The 21,093-nt window shown below is 48.3% G+C and overlaps 1 protein-coding gene across 1 annotated transcript; it reads right to left on the bottom strand.

Moving 5' to 3' along the window:
• Positions 1 to 4,244: 4,244 nt before the first annotated feature.
• CLPSL2 (colipase like 2) lies at positions 4,245 to 6,623 on the bottom strand (the record flags this gene model as incomplete). The annotated part of the gene is made up of 4 exons (XM_082638886.1): positions 4,245 to 4,340; positions 5,715 to 5,849; positions 6,340 to 6,393; positions 6,540 to 6,623. 4 exons carry the CDS (start codon positions 6,621 to 6,623, stop codon positions 4,245 to 4,247), a joined length of 369 nt encoding a protein of 122 aa, XP_082495012.1.
• Positions 6,624 to 21,093: the final 14,470 nt, after the last annotated feature.

Below are 21,093 nucleotides of genomic sequence, written 5' to 3'. Positions count from 1 at the left end.
GCCAATCATCAAAAATGGAGACTTCCTTGGGAATTCCCTGGCAGTTCAACGGTTAGGGCTCTGAGCTTCCACTGCAGGGGGCACGGGTTCAATCCCTGGTTGGGGAACTAAGATCCTGCAAGCTGCCTGGCATGGCAAAAAATAAAATAAAAAACAAAAATGGGAGTCTTCCTACCTAAGCATGGGCAAGTCTTTGCATCAGTCTTAGCTGTATATTTCTAAATGTGATTCCTCAGGCAAAGGGAAACAAAAGCAAAAATAAACAAATGGGAGAAGATATTGCAAATGATATATCCAATAAGGTGTTAATGCCCAAGATATATAAAGAACTCATATAAACTAATAAGGACCTACTGTACAGCACAGGGAACTCTACTCAATACTCTGTAATAGCCTGCACGGGAAAAGAATCTAAAACAGAGTGGATATATGTATATGTATAGGTATAACTGATTCATTTTGCTGTACACCTGAAACTAACACAACATTTTAAATCAACTATACTCCAGTAAAAAAAAAACCAAAACAAAAAAACACATACAAATCAACAACAACAAAACAAACTACCCAATTCGAACTGCCTACCAGTACATCGTTAGCTCTAGGTCCTGGGAGCCAAGTTCCCCTGGCTTGTTAAAATAATAATAAAAGGTTTTATAGCAGTGAATTGCTCCCACTATACATTCTCCTTTTGTCCTTTAATAATAGAACCCCCCGGGCCTCCCTGGTGGCGCAGTGGTTGAGAGTCCGCCTGCCGATGCAGGGGATACGGGTTCGTGCCCCGGTCTGGGAGGATCCCATATGCCGCGGAGCGGCTGGGCCCGTGAGCCATGGCCGCTGGGCCTGCGCGTCCGGAGCCTGTGCTCCGCAACGGGAGAGGCCACAACAGTGAGAGGCCCGCATACCGCAAAAAGAAAAAAAAAAATAATAGAACCCCCCAAGCTTTAGCTGGGCACACAGATGCCCACATGAAAACTACACTTCCCAGTCTCCCTTGCAGCTATCTGCAGCCGTGTGACTAAGTTTTGCCCAATCAGATGTAAGTGAAAACAATTCCTGTGGCCTCTTGGTGCTGCCCTTTTAGGAAGACTGAGCTACTTACTGTCCCTCTACCCCCTTTCTTCTAACTGGAATGTGGACACAGCAGTTATGGTGATGCACCATCTTTGACATCCTAGGGCAGAACTTCCTGACTAGTGTGTCTGGAAATGTGGATGCCTTCTGCTCTCAGGAGAGCCTCTTTAAGGCCCCAAGGCCCTTCTACTCTTACCCCAAGGTGCTATACACATATGATGTTTCTGTGTGTGCCACGCTGTAAAAAATTAAGGGGAAAAAAAAAGAAAAGGAAACAGAGCAGCAGATGGCTGAGCAAGAGGGTGGAAGAAGGTGGAGGCATGGACAATCTCACCCAGCATGAACCTCCAGCCAGCCTCCCCCAACTACCAGATGAGAGAGAAAGCATCTACCTTGCTTACGCCATCATTAGGGTAGGTTTTTGCTTCTGCAACTGTAAAGTTGTATCCTAAAGAACACAGATGGTTTGGACTTGGAAATGATCTTACTGTCTACTCATAGGGAAACAGTTAAGTAAATATGGGTCCACGTATATAATAAAATTAGGCAGTCATTACTGTTTTAAAAAGTGCTTTGGTGACATGAGGGAAATGACTGAGATATAATGAGATAGGAGAAAAAGCAATTTCTGATTTCTGCGTGAGGCAAAGGATCTCTGAGTTACACTGTGGTTATGTCAAATGAGGAGTGGTGGGTGGGTCCAGGGCAAGGTGACCACCAGGACAGACTGGACTGGGGGTAGAGTCTCGGTGTTCCAGTCTGACCCAGGAGAGGGGGTCCAGACATCAGAGGTGAGACCATGCATCTTCATCAGGATCTGGCCAGGAAAGGCGATGGTGTCTGAGTCCTGACTGTGTTGGTGACCTCTTGGCTGGGGAGACACCAGGTAAAACCTGCACCCACCCCCACCGGAATAGTCCCAGAGAGGCTGACTCCACCTTTGCACCCTTGCACATAAGCCAGGCTAAGTCAATCGGCTAATTCCACCACAATGATTGATTCAGGGTTGAGCATGCAGACTAAACAAATCCAATCAGAACTAATCTTAGCATGTTTGCTGAGAATTTTGAGACAGATGTTTCCTTTCTCTGGGAGGCATGATTTGCATATGTAAGGTGGATTTGTGGTTAAGAGCCTGCCCTGTGGAGCAAGACAGCCTGGATTCAAATCCCAGCCTCACCCCTACTCTGAACCTTTGAGAAGCGTACTTTGAGCCTCAATACCATATTTGTAAAATAGGGATATTTATAGTACCTACTATAACTTTGTTGTGAGAATAAGAGGAGTTGATACAGATAAAAAAGCACTTTGCTCAGTGTCTGGAACATAATAAGTGCTCAATAAATCTTAGCTGTTATTATTATGTGACACCTGGAACTTTTGCAGCTACTGGAAAGGAATCCAGCCTGAGGGCCATGGAGCTACTGGATTCAGCCAGACCTGAGGACAGGCTGCTACTGCACTTCTAGTCCCAACCCCCAGTGAATTCCCTCAGCATCTAGACCAGTTTGGGTTGGCTTTTTGGATAACTGCAGCAGAAAATACCCCATGGTGATAACCCATGGTGAGACCTTGGGCAAGTCATGTAGCTCTCTGAGCCTCAGTTTCTTTATTTTTTTAAAATGTATTTCATTGAAGTATAGTTGATTTACAATGTTAATTTCTACCATACAGCAAAGTGATGCAGTTATACATATATATGCATTCTTTTTTCATATTCTTTTCCATTATGTTTTATCACAGGATATTGATTATAGTTCCTTGTGCTATACAGTAGGACCTTGTTGTTTATCCATTCTATATATAACAGTTTGCATCTGCTTATCCCAAAATCCCAATCCATCCCTTACCCACTGTCCCCCCTTGGCAACCACAAGTCTGTTCTCTATGTCTGTGAATCTGTTTCTGTTTCATAGATAAGTTCATTTGTGTCATATTTTATATTTCACATATAAGTGATATCATATGGTATTTGTCTTTCTCTTTCTGACTTACTTCCTTTAGTATGATAATCTCTAGGTCCATCCATGTTGCTGCAAATGGCATTACTTCATTCTTTTTATGGCTGAGTAGTATTCCATTGTATATGTGTGCTACATATTCTTTATCCATTCATCTGTCCATGGACATTTAGGTTTTTTCCATGTCTTGGCTATTGTAAATAGTGCTGCAGTGAACATCATGTATCTTTTCAAATTATAGTTTTCTCTAGATAAATGCCCAGGAGTGGGATTGCAGGATCATATGGCAACTCTACTTTTAGTTTTTTGAGGAACCTCCATACTGTTTTCCATAGTGGCTGCACCAATTTACATTCCCACCAACAGTGTAGGAGGGTTCCATTTTCTCCACACCCTCTGCAGCATTTGTTATTTGTAGACTTTTTAATGATGGCCATTCTGACCCGTACGAGGTGGTACCTCATTATAGTTTTGATTTGCATTTCTCTAATAATTAGTGACGTTGAGCATCTTTTCATGTGCCTGTTGGCCATCTGTATGTCTTCTTTGGAGAAATGCCTATTTAAGTCTTCTGCCCACTTTTCGACTGGGTTGTTTGCTTTTTGGTTATTGAGTTGTGTGAGCTAGTTTCTTTATCCATAAAATGGAACTGATGATATTAGAGAGTGTGGAGAGATCAATGCACCAGGTCGCTTTCCCACCACAGGCATGGACATTTTTGCATTTATGCTTCACACGCGTTCTCATAAACACTCTCTCAATGATCTCCACCCTCATGTTCCCCTTGAAAAGCATTCAGATCCCCCTCTCAGTCCCCCCTACCACATACCCATCCATGAACACCTCAACATACTCTCTCGAGGCACATTCCTCAACCGTGCCCCTCCCACATAGCCCTCCTTCCCAAGGCTTGACCCTTCCTGGATGCAGCCTCCTCTCACCCCCACCCCCCAGTTCCCTCCCGCAGATCCGCCCTGAAGCCACCAGGCCTCCAGACAGGGCCAAACCCCATGGGAAGCTCTATCATGCCTCCCGTCTCCCCTTTCAGCTATCCCCAGGCTGGAGCAATCCCTGTCCAGTTCCCTCTCCCAAGAAGTGCAGACAGAAGCCAGAGCCAGGAAGTGACTTTAATGTCTTTTGAGCAAGATGGGCGCCCCCCGCAAGGAGGAGAGGGAGGGAGGGGTGGCAGTGACCAGCCTGCATCCTCCTCTAAATCAAATGGCACCGGCGGGTACAGACTGGATCCTTGTGTATGCAACTTAAGCCTACTTGGCAGGGGCATATGATGTTGATGGCACCCTTGGTCTGCGGAAAACGAGTAAGAGAGTTGAGAGTTACCAAGGTGCAAGGAAGAAGGGGGTTTAAACTCCTTGGGGAGCAGAAGCAAGAGCACAAGTGATGGAGTGAGACAGATGTGAGCTCTGTCAGCTCTACAGCTGATAACTTTGTGACCTTAGGCTTCTTTTTCTTAGTTTCTGCATCCGTCAAATGGGGATAATAATAGTAACCCCATTTGTTATTTTGAGGATTAGACAAAATAAAGTAGATCAAGTGCCCATGATGAAAAGATCCTCTGGCCACTTCAGCTGTAGACTTAGGCCACAGGAGCGGCCTGACTGGCTCCCTGGGCAATGGCAGCTCCCCAGACAGGGAGATGGAGGCTGAGCCCATCCTCCGTAGAAAGATTTGGGCCCAGGGCCAGAGAAAAGGCGAGCAAGAACAAGATGTACAATGCATTCTGCTCCCTGCATTTCCACCAGCTAATAACAACCATGCTCCATTGAGCACTGTCACGGCCATGACCATATACTCTTCCCAACAACGTGGTGGGGTGGGTACTTTAACCCCATTTTTCAGATGAGGAAACTAAGGCTCAGAGAGCAGAAGTGATCTGTCTGAGGTCACAAAGACAGGGGCTGGAAAAGCCAGGGTTTAAACTCAGGTCCAATCCCAAAACTGTGGGCCTGCCACGGCAGCTCCGCTCAAGAAATTAGGTCATAGCGGCAGGGAGGTAGGGATGGGTTGGGAGGTCTTTTCCCACCCGCTTTGCTGCGGGTGATGTTAGGGTAGAGATATTCATTCATGCAACAAACATTTGTTGAGCACTGTGTGCAGGCACTAAGCTGGGTGGGTAGGGGTTCAAAAGTGAATATGCCTTAATCCTTCCCTTGCAGAACTCTGCCCAGTGGCGGAGGCAGACAGAAGGCAGGCAAGTCAGGGAGATACATGCTCTGCTGAGGGTCTGGGTCCCAAGGGTGTCAGAGCTCCAAGGAGGGAAGTCTTCTCAGAGGAGGTGGCTGGAGTTGTACTGAAGGACAATTAGGAGTTTGCCAGGTGGAGAAGGGGGAAAGTCTGCTCCAAGGAAAGGGTAAAAAAAAGCAGGTGCAGCCACATGGGTTGTTTGTTTTTTGGGGTTTTTTTTCCGGTGCGCGGGGCTCTCACTGCTGTGGCCCCTCCCGCTGCGGAGCACAGGCTCCGGACGTGCAGGCTCAGCGGCCATGGCTCACGGGCCCAGCCGCTCCACGGCATGTGGGATCTTCCCGGACCGGGGCATGAACCCGTGTCCCCTGCATCGGCAGGCGGACTCTCAACCACTGCGCCACCAGGGACGCCCCACATGGGTTTTTTAGCCCATCCCCACCCTACCTCCCAGAAGGGGCTGCCCCACCCGAGTCTCACCTGGGGCAAGCACATCATGGTTATTCTGGCCCTAGGGACACAGAAGGCACCACCGTGGTCCAAGTTGATGAGACAGCAGTCGCTGTAGCACTCCGAGTGGTGGGAACACCTAGCCCCGTTCGTCTGTGGGGACACGCCCTAAGTCACCAGCTCTTTGGCAGCGTATGTGTGTGTGTGTGTAGGGGTCGGGGGGTCCCTGACATTGCCAAAGCCCCAGGGATCCAGAAAGAGAAGCCCTGAGATGGTCACCCCACCTCCCACCACACCCCCGCACCCCTCCAGCAGTACTCAGAGGAGCAGGGGGAGAGGAAGGGTGGCAGGTTAGTACTTTTCCCTCTGCTTCTCCTCTCCTGGGGGCCTCCCTCAGCTCTGTGGGTCCCAAAGGGTCACCTTTGTTGGGGGGAGAAAATACTCCCAGATCACACTTTAGTGGGGCGTGGGCAGAGAATGGGGTGGAGAGAAAGACAGGGAAGGAAAGAGTCGTGCCTAGAACGTCAGGGAGAGGGGTAGACGCTTAGAGCAGGTAGGTAAGGGGTGGGGGCAGGACCAAGTGTCTGGGAGCGGGTGTTGGGAGGGAGGGGATGGTGCTGGTTATAAGGCCACTTTCTTTCCCCTCCAGAGCCACCAGGGAGGTGAAGCAGGGCTTTGAAGTCCTTTGGGAACCTATCAAGCTTCCAGCCTGAGAAGAAATCGCCAATATGGGGTGGTTCCCCCCCATCCCCCTCTTCTCTCTCAAAACCCAACTGGCACCTTCTGGCTAGACGATGATACCTCGACCACCGCCCTCTGCTAGAGTGGAAGGTTCCAAAATCTCTCTTGGCTCACCTTTGTAGACCCCTTTTTAAATTGCGGGAACGCGCCCCAGCAGGGGAGCAGCATCGCCGCGAGTATCGCGAGGGCCGCGGCCATCCGCTTGGGAAGCAGAAGTCCCGCCGGGCTCCGGGAGGCCGCGGGGATAAACCCTCCCGCTGCCACGTGACCCGGCGCCCGCCCTGGGCTGGGGGCGGAGGGTGAGGGAGTTAATGGTCACAGGCCACTCCAGAGCGGAGGCCCAAACCAGCAGAAACCCTTTGTAGCACCCAGGAGGCTCCCAGGCCCCGGCAAAAGGATGGAATTAGGAAAGGCGCTCCTATGAGACCCTGACTCAGGCGTGGACCGGCCAGATGATCGATTTTAGGGGCCCTAAGGCCATCCGTATGTATTACTTGCAAGTTAAAACTTAAAACTGTAAACTAAAACTTTATTTTCAAAAATTATGCAAAATTTAGATGCTGAAATGAAACAGCTTGCTTCTTGATGTTCTGACTCTCTCTCTGCCCTTGGCTGCACCAAATTGCCCACCACCCCACCCACCCTGACCTTTTGGACAAGCCAGCCCCGCCCTCTGGTGTTTTTCATACCCTCACAGGCCCAGACACGTCCTCTGTAAGAATCAGGAGGCAATGGGAATTCCCTGGAGGTCCAGTGGTTAGAACTCGGGGCCCGCTGGGTTCAATCCCCCTTGGGAGAACTGAGATCCCACAAGCCTTGGGCTGCGGCCAAAAAAAAAACAGCCAGGAGGCAAGACAAGATGACCTCTAAGACCTAGACGTCTTCCAGTTTTAAGGAGTCAATTAACTGTCAAAGAATTTGTAAATTGTATATAATTCACCCACCTTAGTATGGGGGCGAGATGGAGGGGGCGAGGAGAGGAAGACTGGGAAGGAAGAGGGTTCAGGGAGAGCTGCAGGTAGCCCTCAGTGGAACTGGGGGAGGCAGGCCTTCCGCACCATTTCCCTCTGGATGAAACTCGCACCTCACCCCACCCTTGGCTGCTTCTGCTTTTAAAATTTTGCTAGTGAGATCACTCTGTATGACAGTCTCTAGGTCCATCCACGTCTCTGCAAATGACACAATTTCATTCCTTCTTATGGCTAATATTCCATTGTATATGTGTACCACATCTTCTTTATCCAGTCCTCTGTTGATGGACATTTAGGTTGCTTCCATGTCCTGGCTATTGTAAATAGTGCTGCTATGAACATTGGGGTGCATGTGCCTTTTTGAATTATGGTTTTCTCCAGGTTTTTGCCCAGGAGTGCTGGGTCGTATAGTTGTTCTGTTTTTAGTTTTTTAAGGAACCTCCATACTGTTTTCCACAGTGGCTGTATCAATTTACCTTTCCACCAACAGTGTAAGAGGGTTCCTTTTTCTCCACACCCTCTCCAGCATTTATGGTTGAGAGACTGTCATGCCGAGTGAAGTAAGTCAGAAAGAGAAAAACAAATATCGTATATTAATGCATATATTTGGAATCTAGAAAAATAGTACAGATGAACCTATTTGCAAAGCAGAGACACAGATGTAGAGAACAAACATATGGACGCCAAGGGGGGAAAGCGGGGGGGGGATTAATTGGGAGATTGGGATTGATGTATATACACTACTATATATAAAATAGATAACTAATGAGAACCTACTGTATAGCACAGGGAACTCTACTCAGTGCTCTGTGGTGACCTAAATGAGAAGGAAATCCAAAAAGGAGGGGATATATGTATATGTATAACTGATTCACTTTGCTGTAGAGCAGAAACTAACACAACATTGTAAAGCAGCTATACTCCAATAAAAAAAGTTTTTGCTCGTAAGAAAATATCTGAGGGGCCCTGACTTGAAGGGGGCGCTATAGACTGAATTGTTTCCCCCCCTTCCCCAAATTCATATGTTGATGCCAGATCCCTCAGTGAGATGAGATTTGGAGATGGGTCCTTTGGGAGGTAATTAGGATTAGATGAAGTCATGAGGGTCCCCTCATGATGGGATTAGCACCGTCATAAGAAGGGACACCAGAGAGCTTGCTGTCTCTTCCTCTCTGCCGTGTAAGGACACAGAGAGAAGGCAGCTGTCTGCAAGCCAGAAAAAGGGTTCTCACCGGAACCAGACCCTGCTGGCACCCTTATCTTGGATTTCCAGCCTCCAGAGGTGTGAGAGGTAAATTTGTGTCGTTTAGGCCACCCAGCCTATGGTGTTTTCTTATGGCAGCATGAGCTGACTGATATAGGGGGCTTAGGTCTTTTCTCTAAGATAACAGCTCCCACTGAGCTCAGAGGGTTTTGTGTCCATGAGCTCTGTTAGCCCTCCCTGTATTAGAGTAATTAACAAAGGCTGTCACAACAGAGAACTCTTGAAATTTCAGTGGCTTGGTACAATAATGCTTTATTTACCAGTCATGTAAGTTTTGATGCGGGGCAGGAGAACTTTCTCCCATCTCATAGGCTCACCGTCTGGAAGAGTGGCCTCCGAGGTCCTTATGGAAGATGGGAGAGAGAGATGGAGGAAGCACATGGATCCCTAAATGCCTCAGCCAGGCCTGACACATGCCTCTTCCACTCAGAGATCATTGGCCGCAACTAGTCATGTGACCTCAACCTTCTGCAAGGGAAGCTGGGAAATTCAAGTCCGGGAATATTTAGTGCATACTATCATTTCTGCTGCCCATTTTACAGCTGAGGAACCTGAAGGCTCAAGGTAAAATAACTTGCCCAAATAACACAAGTAAGTCGCAGAGCCAGATATAAACCCAGGGCATTCATTCTAGCTCCTGAGTCCAAGCTCGTCCACCGCCCCTCCCCGCCACTGCTGTGGGTGGCCAGAAGGCTTTGTCCCCTAAAGGGATTTCTATCATCATTAGTTTCTCATCTGCAAAGCTCATTGTGAACTGGAGAGGAACCCCAGGGGATAATAATTCTTTGTGCAGAGTACCGTCCTTCCCTGAGGTATTTGTGAGGGGTAGATAATTGGTAAATAATGTCTAAGACTGCTCAGAAAAGGGGCAGGGGTGGGGCAAGAGGCCAATGGCTGTGTGTCAGGATTGGCAGGTTGAGATTCTTGATCTGAGGACCAGGGGCCCCAGGGAGGTTTATTGAAGGCCCTGAGTGGGTGGTGGGCCCCTGAAATTCTAAATTCTATGCAAAATACCCTTTTTTTTTTTTTAAGGACAGAGGGCTACATTAGCCTCAGAGACTAGCTCAAAACCTTCATTTTTTTTTTTCTTTTTAAAAAAAATTTGTTGAAGTCTAGTTGATAGAGCCTTCATTTTAAGGTCAGGAAACTGAGGCCCAGAGAAGGAAGGGACTTCCCCAGGTGACTCAACAGAGCCAGGTCTGGACCCCGGGCTCCTGACTCCAAGTCCTCTTCTTCCTGTACCAGTGGCCTGTTTCCCAAATCCAGCTGGCGCTGGTCACAAGCACAAATCCAGGACACCTGTGCTGGGTGAGGGGGTGGGAGCCAGATCACTAGGGTCCCCAGGGGCGGTGGGTGGGTGGTCACTGACCAACCTGACCTGTGAGCGCGGCCCTGGCTCTGCCCTTTGGCCTGGACCAAACCTGGCCAGCCCAGTCTTGTCTGAGGAGAAAGGGGCAGGAAGCGCCTGGCTGGGCGGACATCCTCCAGTGCCTTCTTCTTTCCCGCATCTATCTGCTGGTTTCCATGACAATATTCTCACTGATCTACAGCAAAATGAAAAAACTAAGGGCTTTTTTTGTTAAAGAGTTTATCATTTAGGGCACTTCCCTGGTGACACAGTGGTTAAGAAGCCGCTTGCTAATGCAGGGGACACGGGTTCGAGCCCTGGTCCAGGAAGATCCCACATGCCGCAGAGCAACTAAGCCCGTGCGCTACAACTACTGAAGCCTGCGCACCTAGAGCCCGTGGTCCGCAACAAGAGAAGCCACCGCAGTGAAAAGCCCGCACACTGCAACAAAGAGTAGCCCCCGCTTGCGGCAACTAGAGAAAGCCCGTGCACAGCAACGAAGACCCAAAGCATCCTAAATAAATAAATTTATTAAAAAAAATAAATAAAGATAAACGTATTTAAAGAACCAGTTTTTCTTTTTGGCTGCACCGTGGGGCATGCAGAACTTCCCCGAACAGGAATCAAACCCATGCCCCCTGTAGTGGAAGCACGGAGTCTTAACCACCGGACCACCAGGGAAGTCCTAAAGAACAATTCTTTACTCTGAAATTACATCCTTCCTACTTTTTTGGCCTTCAAATATGTTTTTATGAAACAATGGAAAATAAGACAGTAGTAGTTTTGTTCAGTTCTCCATGTTGTTTCTTTGCCAATATATTAGATATATATACACAAATTCTGTCAGTTCCTCAAATTTTTTGGAATTTTTAATCAGTCTGGAAAATCCAAAATAGAATTTTGGAGAAAACTGCCCTTGTGAAAATCACCCATCACTCAACTCATTCCTGAAGGAACTCTCAAGGTAGTCTGGGGAGAATGATGAACAGTTGCCCGAAAGAGTCTGAGATGTGGAGAGAGGGCAGCAAAAGCTTCGTCGAGAAGAGGACAGGCAGTGAGAGGTGTTCGCAGGTACAGAGGTGGGGCACCGAGGCCTACATAGGATGCCCAGGACAGGCCTGGATGCCCACAGGAGGGGGTGGTACTCTTTTGTGAAACCTTGAAGGGGGACTAGGATTTAGGCAGGCCGAGAGTAAAGGCCTTCCAAGCAGGAGTCCAGAGGGACAAAGGTTTGGAGGTGAGAATGAGTAGAGGACAGGCTCTCTGCCTGTGGAGAATGCAGATGAAGTTGGAGTGGTCCAGGGACCTTGGGAGACCATGGGAGTAACCCCAGTTGAAGTGGCTCCTCAGTGGAAAGTTGGGCTGGTGGTGGCCGTGCTGGAGTCAGGGTGGGCCCCAGACTTAGCCTGGGTTCCGGGGGTTTGGTAGGGTAGGGGGCGTCCCTGCTCTGTGAGGATGGGAAGGGTCTCCTGAGAGAGGAAGAGGCCCACCATGTCTTTTTTTTTTTTAACATCTTCATTGGAGTATAAGTGTTTTACAATGGTGTGTTAGTCTCTGCTTTAGAACAAAGTGAATCAGCTATATGTATACATATATCCCCATATCCCCTCCCTCTTGCATCTCCCTCCCACCCTCCCTATCCCACCCCTCTAGGTGGTCACAAAGCACCGAGCTGGTCTCCCTGTGCTATGCGGCTGCTTCCCACTAGCTATCTATTTTACATTTGGTAGTGTATATATGTCCATGCCACTCTCTCACTTCGTCCCGGCCCAGCATGTCTTGAGGGAGGTCACCTCATGCCCAACCTCAGGTCATTTCTCACACACACACACACACACACACACACACACACACACAAACGGGCAGGGCTCAGAACACACAGCTCCCATCTTATTTCTTCCCAGGACAGGCTGGTCCTGGGGAGGGACTGTCAGCTCAGCCGGGGAGGAAGACAGGCCTGGAGGAAGAGGACAGAGCTGACCGCAGCCTCCCCCATATGTAGCCAGCCCTTAGACCCAGGGCTTCTACCTGGAGGACAGAAGTGGGTAGTCACACCTGGTGGCCAATGTGCTACTCCATTGCCCTCCACCCACAGGAGTGGATTGAGCATCTCCAGACAGGTTAGCCTATGATGGGGCTTCCTCAGAGGGGCCATAGAGTGCTCCCCACGACCTCTGCATTCAGGTGAAATGAAGAAGGTCCCCAGAGGTCTCCATGCAGCTTCGGGTAACAGAGGGATGGCCTGACCTGGTGCCCTGCCCACACTGCCTAAGCGTAGAGTGCCTGTGTAGACGGGAGTTTTGTTCCTCCCAGCTCAGGGAGTCTCTGAGCCACATCAGTACTCAGTCACTTGGGCAATGAGGGCCCCTGTCCACTTCGAGGAGCTATGAAGTAATCACAACTCCTTTAGCTGCAACTGAAAGAAACCCAAGACTAACTAACTTGTTTTAAAAATAAAAACCAAAGGAACAGCGTTGGGCCAGTAGCTGTGTGAGACTGGCCTCAGGGGTCCAGGGACGCACTTGCTGATGTTAGGTGTCTCCTCCTCAGCTTCAGCCTTTGTGGGGACCTCAGTCTCTCTGTCTCTGGGAGGGAGGCTGCCCCTCTGGACAGTGGGAGGGGGTGGGCAAATCTGTATAAAGTCCCAAGACCCTCCCTTCAGCACCCATTATACAAAACCCTAGAAGAATTGATTGGCCTAAGTTGGGCCAATCGGTCTGGCCAGTGGGGGCCAGGGACTGTTACTGGCAGAACCTCGTGAAGCCTGGGCAGGGCAGGTTCCCAAAGGCAGGGAGATGGGGGTTGGGATGGGAATGGATGCTGGTGGGCAGAAACACAGGTTTCTGCCACACAGGGGGATTGCTCCTCCCCCAAAGGCAGGAACGTGTCAAGGTTATGTTCCTCTAGCCAGGGACAATGCCTAAGGAAGGGTCCTCAGAAACATGTGCCCACTACCTCCCACCCCCCTCCCCCAAAAGCCTTAAGCTACATTCCATAGACCAATGGGTTTCAATCACTTGTTTTTTTTTTTACTACAAAGATTTTTTTTTATACTGGTATTCAGACAACCAGTAGATACTGTTGGCATCCATTCCAATTGACTTATGTCTGTCATGTTGGTTGTTGAATATTTGGATTATTATCACTGCAAATGTGTGTGTATGTACACACATATACATAAAATGTGTATGTGTGTATGAAGCTAAAGTTTCACAAAACAATACTTACAGTTACTATATGTGATCTGCTCTGCGATTTTCTATTCTATTTCATCTTTTTTTTTAAATGTCGGTTAGAATCCCAAATTGATTTCACTGTCCACTTATGTCCATTGATTGCTCTGACCACTCTATTGAGTCCAACTAGTTTTCCCAACCGACTGTAGACATCTTGGCCATCTCCATTTGCCCATTCATTCATTTATTCAACAAACATTTAGCACCACCTACTCTATGTCAGGCATTTTTAAAAAATAATTTTATTTATTTATTTAGGGCTGCACGTAGACCCCTCCAGCCATGGCAAGTGGGGACCACTCCTCAACGCAGTGCGTGGGCCCCTCACCGCGATGGTCTCTCCCGCCGCAGATCATGGGCTCCAGGTGCATGGGCTTCAGCAGTTGTGGCACGCGGGCTCAGTAGTTGTGGCTCACGGGCTCTAGAGCTCAGGCTCAGCAGTTGCGGTGCAGGGGCTCAGCTGCTCCGTGGAATGTGGGATCTTCCCGGACCAGGGCTCAAGTCCATGTCCCCTGCATTGGTAGGTGGACTCTCAACCACTGTACCTCAGGGAAGTCCCTATGTCAGGCATTTTTACCATCAGGGTTCAGTTGCAGATAACAGATACCACTGTACCTATTTTAAGCAGAAAGAGATGTAACAGTAATTGGGGGCTTACAAAGTCTTTGAAAGGGCTTGAGGGGTGGAATAGAGACTGAACCTCCAGGAATAAAATTTTTCAAAAAACCCACTGTAGAACTGAGCTGCCAAGGAATCTACCAACCCTGCCACCATTAGGAGGATGAGAGTCAGGAGGCCATCACTGCAGCTGTTGGCCCCAGGAAACACACGCCTTAGCTGTGATCTCAGAATCAGGAAGCTGCCATCAAAAAGTATGGCCTTTGTTTGCTCTATCTGCTGTGGCCAAAAAAAGAAAAAGAATGTCTTCCACATTTCCAGCCCTAAGGTCCAGGAAGGCATACCAGGAGGAGGTGGAACAAAGGCCAATCTATAGGAGACACCTCAGGGACAAAATGTCTGGAAGTGGCATGGGTTACTTAAATGGGCTGGAGGTAGGTTTCTCTCGCGTACCTGAAAACTTTTCAATGTTTTCAGCTATAGATCACTTTGAATGTCAACCTATGCTTTTTATTTCTATGCTTCTCTTTCATATATATTTAACGTGTTGGTTTTTTAAAAAGCACATTTCCAATGGTCAGGCTTTTGTCCTCCCCCGGGAATTTGGTGGGAAAGTCCCATCCTCTGCGACCTTCCCCTTCCAACTGCACTGCACTTACACACCCACCCTGGTCCACCCTCTGGAAGGTGAGCTTCCATTCAGCTATTCCCTTGTCACTTCCTTCTAGCAACAATCCGGAGAGAATGCTCCCCCTGCTCTGTGCCATCATCAATCTTTGCTGGACAAATGCCCAGGGTCCAGAAGCTGCTGATACAGGGCTCTGTCCTCTTTCAGTCATTGGTAACTTGAAATTGTTCATCCCCGTCTAACTTTTAATTAATTAATTTATTTTATTTTATTTAAAAAAAATTTTTGGCCATGCTGCGAGGCATGCAGGATCTTAGTTCCCAAGCAGAGATCGAACCCGTGCCCCCTGCAGTGGAAGCACAGAGTCCTAACCATTGGACTGCCAGGGAAGTCCCTCATCCCCTTCTAGATTTTCATGGCAGTCATAGTTCCCCTCTCTAAAAACGGTTGCTTCACAGACAGAAGATGATAACTGCCATTTGTGGAAACCAAGGCAAAAGATGGTCCTGGGAAAGACGGGCAGATAGATGAGCTCACCTCCCCTTTCTGAGTCCTTTGATGGACCCAACTCACTCCCTTCTCTGGTACCCAGCTCAGTGCTCACCTGCCAGCTCCTATTTAAGAGGATAAAAAAAGAGCCCTCAAAGCTTGATAAATATTTGTCTAACAAGCAAATTATGAAACAAGTAAATCACTAATAGTAGAATTTCATTGACCAAGACAGGGCTGTAGATTATACAAACAGGTTTGGCTGCAGTAAAAGAAATCACAGAACAAATGGATTAATATAAGATAGAAGTTTGTTTCTCTTTCACATATCATTCCAAGGATATGCAGTCCAGGGCTGATATGGGATCTCCACAGTCTCCGCGGTCCAGGCTGCTTTAGTTTCATTGCTCTAGCATCTATAGGCATTGCCTTCATCAGCCTGGTCAAAGATTGTCTTATAACCTGTTCATATCTCAGGTAGTGGAATGAAGGATGGGGATGAGGGAGGGGAGGGCCTGACTGCTTGCTTTAATATTCTCCACTCCGTCGGTCAGTCAGCCACATGACTAACCCTAGCTGCCAGAAAAACTGGGAAATACAGGGTCTATTTTAGGCAGCCATGTGCCCAGATGATCTAGCAGCCTAAGGTATGTGTGTGTGTGTGTGTATTTGCCAGGTTGTATGCTTTCTAAATCCACAAGTTATACTCACACACATGCCCAAGTGTCCTGTCTCTAATCTCCTTAACCGTGCAATTGCCATTCCATGTTCTGTCTCCTGGACTGATATTTGACTCCAGCATCCCCCTAACCCCTGAATACAAGTATCCAGGATGATATGAGAATGCAGAGGCCTTACAGTAAGGATTCATTTCCCTTTGTCATTCTCTCTCAGTCCAGACTGAGCCACAGTAGCCCACAATTTACATACATTCCTTGGAAATTAAAAAAAAAATTGCCAACCGTGTGCCCAGAGTATGACCCTGAGCTGGGCAGTTAACCTTGATGGTTTCCAGTCTAGGAGACAGGATCTGTTACCTAGCAACTCCTCCCCCTTTTCCACTGATGGTACCTCCAGCCTCGGGGTATTTTCCCTGAGGTTCCATCTAGAGGTCAAATCTTGGGAACCAGCTCACTGCCTAGGAAGTAGCTGAGGTTCTCACACTTGCTCTGGCAGCCTGGACCCTCCGGTGCTCTCTGTAGAACACCAGGAAATGGCCAGAGATGGAATCCAAGTTCATGAACTCAGCTCTCTTTCTCTGCTTTCCTTCACTCTTTTTACTCTATTGTAGGTATCTAGGTCATAGCATCTAGAACAATAACCCATAAACTATTTTAAGAAATCACATTTCTATGTTTTTCTGTTATTATTTGTTTGCTCCTTGCTCATTCATTTTGAAATCTGTTACTCATCAGCAGATAAGCTGTAGCAGGTGCCAAACGTTTAGGCGAAAAATACCTATTCATTTCTCCCTACCACTTAGAGGAAGACAAGCCTTACTTGGTTTTGGCTATGGGAGTCCTCTGTCCAGCTCAAGGAAAAGAGGTGCTCTAAGGTGGGAGTGACTGAGAATATCTGGGGTAAGGAGATGGTTTGGAGGAAGGGAAGACAGTTGAGAGGAACGAGAGGGTGGGGTTTTGGTTCATCGTTTGGCTCTGTGGAAGCAGGTGTCAGTGAGGGAAAAGGCTCTCTCCACCCACTTCTTGTTTCTCTCAAAGAAATCCACGTTGTGTTCCCGGACATTTGAATGGCCATAGTTACTTGTGGGCAGGGGTCATGGGCATTAAAGGTCCCACACTTGAGTGTGGCACTGGTGATTTTTTTTTTTTTTTAGTTAGTTATTTTTTGGCTCCATTGGGTCTTCTTGCTGCGTGCGGGCTTTCTTTAGTTGTGGCAAGCGGGGGCTACTATTTGTTGCAGTGTGCGGGCTTCCCATTGTGGTCGCTTTTCTTGTTGTGGAGCACGGGCTCTAGGAGCATGGGCTTCAGTAGTTGTGGCACGTGGGCTCAGTAGTTGTGGCTTGTGGGCTGTAGAGCGCAGGCTCAGTAGATGTGGCACACAGGCTTAGTTGCTCCGTGGCTTGTGGGATCTTCCCGGACCAGGGATCAAACCCGTGTCCCCTGCATTGGCGAGCGGATTCTTAACCACTGCGCCACCAGGGAAGTCCCAGTATTGGTGATTTCTGTTCTCATCCTTGAGTGGAATAACTGACCCAGTGGCTAGACCCTTGAAAGAGTCACATATTACATTCGTTACATAATGAATTACCCCAAAGCTCAGTGTCTTAACTCATCATTTATTACTTCATAGTTTCTGTGTGTCAGGAGTGCAGTCACAGCTTGGTTGGGTCCTCTGGCTCTGGGTCTCTCATGGGCTGCAATCAAGGTATCAGCTGGGGCTGCAGTCACCTTCAGGCTTGACTGGGGATGGATCTGCTTCCAAGTTTACTCAGGTGGTGGCTGGCAGACTTCAGCTCCTTACAGGCTGTTGGACCAACAGCTTCAGTTCTTCACAGGCTGTTGGCTGAGTCCTCTCCATAGGACAGCTCACAACGTGGCCATTGGCTTCATCAGCACAAGACAGTGAAGGACAAGGGAGAATGGAAGCAAGATGGAAGTCACAGTGTTTTGTAATCTAATCTTTAAGGTAACATTCTCTCGCTTGGCCATTGCATGGTCAGGCCACTCAAGATGGCTGTTCTCTTGCTCTTTGTACATCTGCTCCTCAACAAGTCCCTGTTTCACCTGCACCTATTCACGTGAACGTGTTTGTCCCCTGCCCCAGCTAGTGACTGATCTAATCCCTCCTCTACCTGCCAGTTGTTAAAAGGAAACATCTGCCCTTGTGATGGTCGTTAATCTGAGGGGCTGTGAGGTTCATGCTCCAGCTGGTTTCCCGGGTAACTGATGAGCCAACCTGACGTCAATTCCCCCTATAAATGGTAGCCTCTTTCTCCCCTAAGTAGTGAAGATTGCTCTCATGTCCTTCCTGCCGTCTGCGGAATATGGTAGGATGTCGCTCCAGGACCTTTTGTTTCAGACATGTAAGATCCCCTATCTCTCTATTGCTGACTCCGAGCTCTTTCTTCGGTCTTGAGGCTGGGCAGTTACTAGGCTTTCAGGCCTGAGAGGTGTAGCCCAGCAACCATATTCTATTGGTAAGAAGCAAGTCACTAGGCCCAGTTCACATTCAAGGGGGGCAAATTACACAGGAGAAGTGGTAATGTGCGTTTAGAGAGGAGAGACCCTGCTTTAAGTCTTAAGACAAAGCCGGGGACTCCAGCCCCATCTGCTTGAGACCCTGTGCCGAGGTCCTGCTGGAACCATCCAGTGGCGTTCCGTCATCTCTGTCCCTCACACATCTCCTTCAGGAAATCAGTTACAGGAGTAACTGGCAGTCTCCCTGGCCAAATATCATCTACCAGCACCCCAGCCCCTCTCGTCATCCCATCAAAGGGAAACTCTTATTTCCCTTTTGGTAAAGTCCAAGTAGTTTCCCACCCTGGAAAGCTCTTCCCTCTCTCAAGATCCAATTCAAGCCCATCTCTTCTATAAAGCCTTCTTAGAATCAACTGAAAAGATGGAAGGAGATGTTTCTTTGGAAATATAATTGCCTGAAGGTAAAAGAAGTCTGCAGGTAAGGAAACAAGCTAACCAGCTGGAGGGCAGACTGAGGGATGGGATAGATAGGGTGGCAACTATTGGTTATGAACTTTCTCTTCTCCTTAGCAGAGAACCTCCCAGGTGGGAGACAGATGCATCTAGCTGCTGAGTACGCATTAGTCCTTGTTGATATTTTGTTTGTTTTTCTTTCTTCGGCCACGCTGAGCAGCTTGCGGGATCTTAGTTCTCTGACCAGGGACTGAACCCAGGCCATGGCAGTGAAAGCGCCACATCCTAACCACTGGACTGCCAGGGAATTCCATAGTGCTTGTTGCTTGATGCCACCTGTGGTGGTTTTTAAATGGTCACAGATTGACACTCTCCTCTTCGAAAGGTAGAGCCTAATTCCCCTTGTCTTGAATGTGGACTGGACCTAGTGACTCACGTCTAACAAATAGAATGTGGGGGAAGTGATAATGTATGACTTCTGAAGTTAGGTCAGAAAAGGCACAGCAGCTTTTGCCCTGCTCTCTCTTGGATGATTCACTCTAGGAGAAGCCAGCTACTATGTCACAAGTATGCTCAAATATCCCTGTGAAGATGCCTATATGTAGAAAGACTGAGGCTTCCTGCCAACTGCCAGCACCAACTTGCCATCTACATGAGTGTGCCATCCTGGAAGTGATCCTCCAGCCCCAGTCAAGTCTCCAGATGACTGCAATCCTGGCCAATATAGCTTGACTGCAAGCACAACTTGACTGAATCAGAACCACCATGCCAAGATGCTCCCAAATTCCTATGAGAGAGAACAAGTGCTTATTGATGTTTTAAATTGTTAAGAGGAAAGAAGCTGGAGAGACATGGCAGGAGGAAAAGTTTTCTGCTTCCCTGTTCTAGTGTGCTTGATTGGCAGGCTCCTGCAGTGCAAACAGCTTCACCAGTGCCCAGCTCCTGGAGTGGCCAGCAACATCCAGCAACCAGCAGCTCCTCCTGGCACTACCCCTTGGGCAGCAGTGTCAGCAGAGTGCCTCCACCTCCTGCAGCTTCTCCAGCATCCAGCACCTGCTGTGCATGTGGCTTCTCCAGCAAGGATGCTCCTGCAGCACTCACGGTTTCTCCAGCCCCAGGATCCTGCAGTACATGGAAGCTCCTGTACCCTGCTCAGGTGGTTTTGTAGTGGAGTGCCTTTGGCTCGACACCTCCCCATGAAGAACTTTCCCTGGCATCTAAGAAGGCAGATTTCTGCAAGTTCCGCTGGTATGACGCTGCGGTGACTTTTCTGCCATACAGCGAGCCACAGGCTGTGTTCTCCTCAACAAAGTCTGGATTTCAACCTTGAGGTAGGGGGTGGATATCTCTTCCCTGGGTACTCTGTTTCAGCCTCAGTCCTGGGGGTAAGGAAGGGCTGCTTCTATGTTCTGCTATTCAACTGCTAGAGTTCTCTTTACTCCTTACTAACCAATTCTTTATTATTTACAACAGGGGATTGGAGTAAAAATTATTTTTATTTATATAAAGTTTTTTTTTAATTTTTTAATTTTATTTTATTTTTGGCTGTGTTGGGTCTTTGTTGCTGTGCACGGGGCTTTCCTCTGGTTGCGGCGAGCGGGGGCTACTCTTTGTTGCGGTGCATGGGCTTCTCATTGCGGTGGCTTCTCTTGTTGTGGAGCACGGGCTCTAGGCGCGTGGGCTTCAGTAGTTGTGGCGCACGGGCTTCAGTAGTTGTGGCATGCGGGCTCAGTAGTTATGGCTCACGGGCTTTGTTGCTCCGCGGCATGTGGGCTCTTCCTGGCCCAGGGCTCGAACCCGTGTCCCCTGCCTTGGCAGGCGGATTCTTAACCCCTGCGCCACCAGGGAAGCCCTAAAAATTATTTTTAAATCTCCCTCTTCAAATTACTGTGTGGTTTCTGTCTCTTGATTGGACCCAGACTGATACACTAAGTTTTGTCAGAATTTGTTACACAGCCACCAATAACCAATATACCCCTCCCTGTCTCATTGTCCACTGCCAGCTCTCCTTTTATTATCATCAGCCAATTGTTATCATGTGCCTGTCCAGAGCAGGCTCTTCCTTCAAGGCTTTTGTAAGCAGTCCGATAGGACTTACTGCAAAAAGAGCAAAGTTTATAAAACCCAAGCTTTAATTTGCTAAATGTCAAATGAGAGGCTCAGATGAGAAGTGCTGCCAGAAGTGCCAAAGCTGGCATAGTTGAAGAAAACTCTAGACCACAGCAGGGCATGGGGACACAGCCCAGGGGAAAAGAGAAAGAAGGGCCCTGTAGGCAGGGAGAAGTTTGTATCAAAACCTCAGGGGCAAGACCAAACATGGTAGGATTAGGTCAGCTGTGACTTGTTTGCTCTAGTTTGGTTGGAGAAGAGTGTTGACCTGCTAGGTTAGATGAACAGATGGTGAAGGGCCTTAAATGCAAAGTGAATTCATTTGGTGCTATTATGTGAAAAAAGGGCTCCAGTGACCATACCTTCCAGGACAAAATCCTATTTGCTTTTGATG

Source organism: Mesoplodon mirus, assembly GCF_964341445.2.
Source record: "Mesoplodon mirus genome assembly, chromosome: 12".
NCBI lineage: Eukaryota > Metazoa > Chordata > Mammalia > Artiodactyla > Ziphiidae > Mesoplodon > Mesoplodon mirus.
Note: the sequence above shows the minus strand (reverse complement) of the source record. Positions and strands in the feature narration are given on the sequence as shown.